Below are 7,184 nucleotides of genomic sequence, written 5' to 3'. Positions count from 1 at the left end.
TACTAACATTTCACATGATGTGTTACATATGTTGGCTTACGTTTGGATCTCCATATTAATTTTCTGGTGTGCCCACATCAATTTGAAATTGTAATATGCTCCGCCCTGAAGGGTTAAGGAGCCGAATCTGTCAAAATCCGCTCCAGCTGCTGTCCTAGATGACACCAGACTGAAAAGAAGGGATTTGACCGACAGTAGAAAGATTCCATTTAGAAGCAGCACACACAGCATTTGTGCTTTTTACGGGGCCAAGTCAGAGTCCCTTCGTAGTGATGGCGACACCTCACTGGGGCACAACTCGACACATTCCACAATGGTCATTTAATGGATTGGGAGGGGTCATGAACCTTTTTTTGCTAACGAGCATTGGTCCCGTTTTTAAAAATATATCTGATCAGGGACTTTTCCAGCCTTTGTTATTGCATCAACATGTTTCAGGCACTTGATATAACTCTGCGGGCTGTGGAAGGGCAGAGCATAACTGTGTGCATAGCAGTGTGGGTAAGGAAGTGACAAGTGCAAAGAGAAGGGAAAGTGTGGGTCTGGAATAGAAGGGGATTGCGGATAGCGCTTATGGGTGTACATTAAATCAAATATGCATTTATGTTCTGCGCCTCACATCACAGCCAACTCTGCTTTCCCACATCAGAATCTTTCAGGTGCTCTAAGTGCACGGAAGCAGTGGGGCTCAAGAAATCACCTATAGTCTTAGTAGAAATGCTGCATTAAGGCATACTGCATTCTCAGAGAAATTTCTGACATCAACAGTTTAACAAAATGCTGACGGCAGAAGATGACCATGAAGTATCTCCACTCTGCCCACGTCCTAACTGAGGAGAGCCCACTGGTCTCCATTTTGATGGTTCCCCCTAGCTTCACTTGGGGGGGGGGGTAACCTTTGCTTCACACTCTGCCTCCCAAACATTTCCATGTTTCTCCACTCCGCCTCATCCTTACTCTAACATCCTTCAAAGTGTCCACCTCTGATTTCCCCCTGCCCACCTCCATCTTTACTCTGGTTGACATCAGTGACGCCATCTTTGGTGGTCACCTATGTCTCCCCAAGGACTCGAGTTTAAGGCCTTCCTTTGCCCTCATCTTTACTCTGGCTGACCTCCATGGCTCCAGCTCTAGCCGTCCCACAGCCTCATGTTAACAGCGGGTGTCTTCACAGTCCAAGGCTCATTTGTCCGCTAAGCTCTTAGTATTTTGCTAATTTTCTATTCTGCGCATCTCCATTTGCTTTTAAAGTATTTCGTAATGCCACAAACCGCCAACCCCAAATGAAAAGACGTGGAAGGAAAAATATTTTATATAAACTTTATTCCAAAAATAATTTTCATAAACTTTTGAAATGTGTAAATACAGGAAAAAATAAGGGTTTTAGGTGATGTAAACAATAAGAGGTAAACATTGCAATAAGTTAAATACATATCCTTTGTATACATTATTTTCATGACTCATTCACATAGTCACATTCACGTTTCTCTACACAAATGTTTAGTCTGGCCAAATGGCTCAAGTAATCGGCCCTCCGATTGGCTGGTTGAGGAGCCAATAACAGCACAGTTTAGTACACAGAATTGGAGAGGGTTTCTAAAAGCTTGCAGCGTTTACATAGAGGTGGGAAAAGAGTCAGACAAGGACAGTTTCTGGGCTCTGCAGTAGAAAGCCATAGATACAGCCAACCCCAGCCCTTCATAGTGTTTGGCAAACCATGGCCACCAATCCCACAGTCACACTAATACCTCCCCTGGCTCAAAACACCCTCCTTCATCTCCAGATTCCCAGCTCTGATGGTGCCTTTCAAAGTGCAGCGGGTAAGCATTTTCAGAACTATTTCCCTAAGTGTTTGAAACGTTCACAAGTGAGATAAAGTGACTTCTCCAAGATTGCAAATTTAAATCGGCTAATGTTAGCCAGGAACAGCAAATGGAACAAAAACGTGCAACTCTTTGGTTCCTGAGAAAGCTTTAAACAGTGTACAAATCTGTATTAAACAAAGCTTTTCATTTGGAAAGGTCTAGGGCAGTTTTTAAGAATGCCTCGAATATAGCACATGACTTTAGAGGCCTTTTAGAGGCCTTTTAAGAACTACATAGAATGATGGTGCATACATAAGTTGCTAGCTAGGTTGCAGATAAAGCTGGCGACATTTTCAGAGCAGTAAAGACAGTGGAAGGTGTGAAGTGCATTTGCCGTTGGGAAGAGTACACAAGGAGGTTACCATGGGCAGGGGTGAAAGGGATTGGGAACAAGTGCGCGTGAAGCTTATTATAAAGACAAGAGACTGGCCTTAAGACGTCATGAAATGCAAATTTGAGCAAAAGCTTTTTTTTTTTTTCCCCTTCTTCTGTTTACCAGATAATTACAATAGTGCAAATAATGTCCACTTTCTGAACAGCACAGCTGGTGCCAGTTAGTGCAATATACTGTCCACAGTGTAGGCACCAGACAACACAAGGGGCTACACAGTGACCCCAAGACAAGTCCACGGTGCACCTTCTCACGTAGATTCACAAACATTTTCACTCGCAACCCAACAAAACAGAGCTGGTTGTGTTGGGAAGGAGCAGGCGACAATGTTCAAGTGTCCCATATACTGGGGGGCCTTCTCATGGCCAATATCCCATTCCCTCAGAGGAATGGGACGCGTGTGCTCGTGCTGCACTCAGGACAAGCACAGTCTTACGCCATGTGGGCGGTGTGTCTTTAATAGTGCAGCCCTCCGCTCAGGGGACGTGTCGGCTTCTTGCAGTCTTGTTACTCGACTGAAGGCCGGTGCAGTCAACCGTCCTCCAATCAGGAGGCTGGAGAATCTTCAGGGTGCACCTTGACATGACCTTGCTCCCCAGACAGGGAAGAGTCCTCTGACAGCAACATCTCTAGACAGATAACAAGTCCATCTTAACTGATTCGGCCACGCCCTCTGGAGCAACTTCTGACCTTCGGGCTAGTGCGTGCGCCAGACTCTGGCAACACTTTACAGGTGGCTTAAACCCATTACAGTCTACAAGCCAGCCATTTTAGCTTTTCCAGCAACTGAAATCATCAAGATAATTTCTGCAAGCTCAAGTCCTCTTCCATTTCATTCTGTTCTCCTCCTTCCAAAGACGGCCGACATGCTGCGGACGATGCCCTTGAAGCCCACGTTCTTCTTGCTGGAGTTCCTGGAGTCGCGCACGGATTCCAGCAGCTGGTGGAAGACCACCAGGGAGCCATGGTAGGCCTCGGCAGCAGAGATCTCAAAAAAGCCAGAGTCAGTTGAGAGGGCCAGCAGACGGCCCTCTTCACTGGACACTTCGCGGTGGTCCTGAAGGTCTCGTTTGTTGCCCACAATGATGACTGGAGCCGCCTTGTCCACACCGTTGCGCTTCTTCAGCTGGCGGATCCGCTGCAGCTGCTGGCGGACCACGTTGTAGCTGGCGCGGTCACAGATACTGTAGACCAGGATGAAGCCATCAGCCCAACGTAGCTGCTCCTCCGTTACACATCCTTGTGCGCTTGGATTCTACAATATCAACAAAAAAAAGTCATTAGACACAAGCTCAGAGCAAATCAAGTATGCAATGCAACACACATGCAATTCAGAAGCATAACTGGGTGATCAGACGGCTCCAGGTCACTGTGGACACCAAGATTTCAGTTTGGACTTTCATCTAACAAACTAAAGCATTCTGAGAGAGGTAGTCTTAGTTTACAACAACCTAGCGAATTAGTCTGAAATGCACAGTAGTGCTAACATGGTGTCTCAGTGACAGGCGTCTATTTTCAAACACTGCAATAATCACATTTATTATTTAAGTAAAAGACGAGAGGCGGTGGTGAAACTACAGCAGTGACTCATACTGCCAGAACCCTCGCGTCATTGGAAGGGACATAAGTAAGCCTGCAGGAGCTTGTAGGCTACTACTAGATATAATGATCAAGGGGGATTAACAACAATACCCAGAATCCTTCTTGCTGGTGAAAAAACAGGACTGCCAAAAAATGACATGGGCACAGTGTACAGTTATTGCTGTATTGCTCAACTGTAAAATGCCATTGCTTGCCAAAAGGTGAACGTATTGCCTAACGGAGAATATGTCCAACCATCTTAATAAGACCACTACAAAAGCTCAGACAGAAAGTCTGGAATAATTGTTAACCTTGGTAAAATGTAACAATTTCCATAAACAACCTGTGAATGGTTCTGGATGATTCAGCTTCTGTGTTTATACCAAATTCATGACTATGTACTCTTATATGCTCTGCCAGATACCCTAGACAAGGTTTCAATTCTAACTCATTCCCCATTCACACCCTGGCCTCTCTGCTGAGAATCTCAGTAGGGGTTGCCAACTCAAGCGTGCAAAAAGGCATTTTCACTGTTGCAATGTACAAGCCCTGCTCCGATAAAAAAGTTTTGTTGATTCCAATACTTTCCTCCTAACCATTATTACACAGCTAGCAGATTTAAAACAATAACCCAAATTTGGTAGTGTAATCTCATTGCGGCTATTCACGTGCTCACAACTCAAACTACTAAACATATTCCCATACCTATCAAGTGCCTAAATACAACGGGGTACACTTTGGCAAGCCTATTGCATGATGGGAGCTCGTTTGCATCTTCCAAGTATACAGACTCGCTCAGAATACCAGATTACAAAGTGCACTTGGCTAAAAAAGCCACAAGTGCCTGAATGTGTCAGGCATATAGTACACTTGGCAGCTGCGTATGCTGAGAGATTTACCCTATATACATAAGGGGAGAGGCGAGAAGAAGGTGTTGTACGAATATAGCCTAGTTGTTGAAATTAACACACAGAAGAGTTATGCATAAGGACGAGTATCTCACCTGTGGATAGACGGAATCCCAGATGCTGAAACACACCTCCCGGCCATCCACGGTCACATTGTGCGTGTAGATGGAGTCTAAAGAAAGGAGGGAGAGAAAGGGGGGTTTAGTTCGAGCTGTCAGACACTTCAGATGTTGGCAGACACAAAGCATGCTTGAAAAGGCGTGGGGGCAACCAGTCCCCAGTACTCACCGGTGTCTCCGTACTCTCCAATAAACCTCCTGGTAAGGAATCGGACGGTGAGAGCTGAAAGGAGACAAGAGAAACAAGCGCACTTTAGTAACAAGCAGACTCCACATTTTGGGCAATGTCAAGGGCACATGACAGGAGAAACTACAACAAAACTACGCAGCTCATGCAACAGGCTTACAGATGGGCTTGGCGGAAAAATGAAAAGATGACATGCCGTGCATCGCCCACATACTTTTCCCCCGTTTGCTTGGTGTGACTCGTATTAATAATTATAGTTTAAAACGACATGCACCATAATGCAGTGCAAAAAGCAAACAGAACCTGACGAGCTACTCGTACTCGGCAGAGTACAATTTAAGATCTATATGAAAGGACTTAAGAACATCTCAAAAGAACAGAGTACAATTTAAGATCTTTAGAAAGGACTTAATAACTTCTCAAAGGAACATCAAACTCAAGAAGAGAAATTGGAAATTTTTGAGGAAGAAATGGCTTGACTAGAGGGGGAAAGGAGAACTCTGCACACACCCTGCTTAGGAGGAACACTTCGCTCAGCCAACTTTCTGAAACTCACCAGATTTCCCCACGTTCTCCGCTCCCAGAACCAAAATGTTCGCCTCCACTTTCGGGTGGTGGTTGCCCTCCGACATCTTGCTTGAGAGGCGAAAGCTGTGGCTCGTGTGGATCTGAACAACCATTTGTAATCCTGTGCGGAAAGATAACAGCTGTAGGACGGCGTGGAAGTGGCGGTGCTGCTGTCACAATAGATCGCTGGACTTGAATCCCCGCAAGTGCTTTGGAACTGCAGCTCTGAGCGATCTGAAGCTCGATCGCCGCCGCGCGCTTTATATAGAGGAGTGGGCGGGCCTGCGGCTCTGAGTGACGGGCGCAGCAGCCACTCTGGGCGGAGGGGCGGACGACAGCAGCGCGTGGGGCCGTTTTTTCGATTTTTTTCACCAACGCAGGTTTCTGCCGCTCAGGATGACTTGGTTTCTGTTGTCTGTTCACTTGATCCTATTGTACAGGAGGTAAGACCAGTTCCTCCTGCCATCTCCCAGCCGAGAAGGGTGACCAGCTGACATGGGTGCAAATTCAGGACGGGGAGTGTAAAAATTCAGGACAGGAGGTCAGAATTCAGGACAAAAGGTACGTTTTACAGACACATCAGACGAGGTCGCGCAATAGTATATAGTAAGTAAATAGACAATCTAAGTACAAGTGAAAATAATTTGATATTAGGTTGACACAATTGTGCACTCATGGTTTTTCAGTATGCGCGCAGCTTTGAGCAAATGTGCAGGTCATTTTGTGGTAACAAAATTGCCCCCTATTCAGCCTCCCAGGGAAATGCCCGATGCCCGGTCTGGCCAGTCGGGCCTTGCTACCACCCTCCAATGGTGACCCACCCCTTCACATAGACCCTCTCTCATGTGTATTTAATTTGTTTTATAGTGCTATTCATCTCAAGTGAGTAGGAGAGGGTGTCGGAGTGCGTTACATCACACACATATATACAGACAATGACATATAAATGTGAACATCAATCTATAGGAAATGCACTTAAGATAATGGGGGTTACAAGGTGTAATCATTCTTTCATCCATCATTCTGTCTTTTACCTTTCATTCTGTCCTTCCATCTGTGTGCCCATCCATATCAATATTCAACCATTTGCAAACCTATCCATCATCTATCCTTCCATCCATCCCTCCTTCCACCCTTTCATCATACATCCCTCCATTCATCCTTTCACCTTATCCATCCGTACACTCATCCATCCACTCTTCCTCTCATCCAGCCATTCACTCATCCATCCAGCCATCTACCCTTTCACCCATCCAGCCAGCCTTTCACTTATTCATCCACCCAGTCACTCATCCTTCCACCCTTTCAGTCATCCTTTCATCCTCCCTTTCTCTCTCCATCTCACTTTCATTTAACCATCCATCCATCCTTCCATCCACCCACCCACCCACTCATCCATCTACTCATCCATTCATGAATTCACACATTGACCCTACATCCATCCAGTCTCTCATCCAACCACCCTTTCACTACTTCACTCATCCATCTATCCTTTCTCTCATCCATCCAACCTTTCACTCATTCACTCATCCATCCATCCTTTCTCTCAATCATCCACCCTTTCAC

At 45.7% G+C, this 7,184-nt stretch overlaps 1 protein-coding gene and 1 long non-coding RNA gene across 5 annotated transcripts in view; one reads left to right on the top strand and one right to left on the bottom strand.

The window, feature by feature from the left end:
* Positions 1 to 1,306: 1,306 nt before the first annotated feature.
* Positions 1,307 to 5,854, bottom strand: LOC144798426 (ras-related and estrogen-regulated growth inhibitor-like protein). Its single transcript, XM_078669296.1, has 4 exons — positions 5,608 to 5,854; positions 5,034 to 5,087; positions 4,841 to 4,917; positions 1,307 to 3,511 (listed from the first exon to the last, which is right to left on the bottom strand). The coding sequence occupies exons 1-4, from the start codon at positions 5,729 to 5,731 to the stop codon at positions 3,089 to 3,091; spliced, it is 678 nt and encodes a 225-aa protein (XP_078525422.1). The 5' UTR covers positions 5,732 to 5,854; the 3' UTR covers positions 1,307 to 3,088.
* A 197-nt stretch (positions 5,855 to 6,051) lies between these two features.
* The window catches only part of LOC144799131 (uncharacterized), a 510,047-nt gene continuing 508,914 nt past the window's right edge, over positions 6,052 to 7,184 (top strand). For all 4 annotated transcript variants that reach the window (XR_013603756.1, XR_013603758.1, XR_013603759.1 and 1 more), the window contains exon 1: positions 6,052 to 6,179. This is a non-coding gene — a long non-coding RNA (uncharacterized LOC144799131). The remainder of the gene's footprint in view (positions 6,180 to 7,184) is intronic.

This window comes from Lissotriton helveticus, chromosome 12, assembly GCF_964261635.1.
Source record: "Lissotriton helveticus chromosome 12, aLisHel1.1, whole genome shotgun sequence".
Classification (NCBI taxonomy): Eukaryota; Metazoa; Chordata; class Amphibia; order Caudata; family Salamandridae; genus Lissotriton; species Lissotriton helveticus.
Note: the sequence above shows the minus strand (reverse complement) of the source record. Positions and strands in the feature narration are given on the sequence as shown.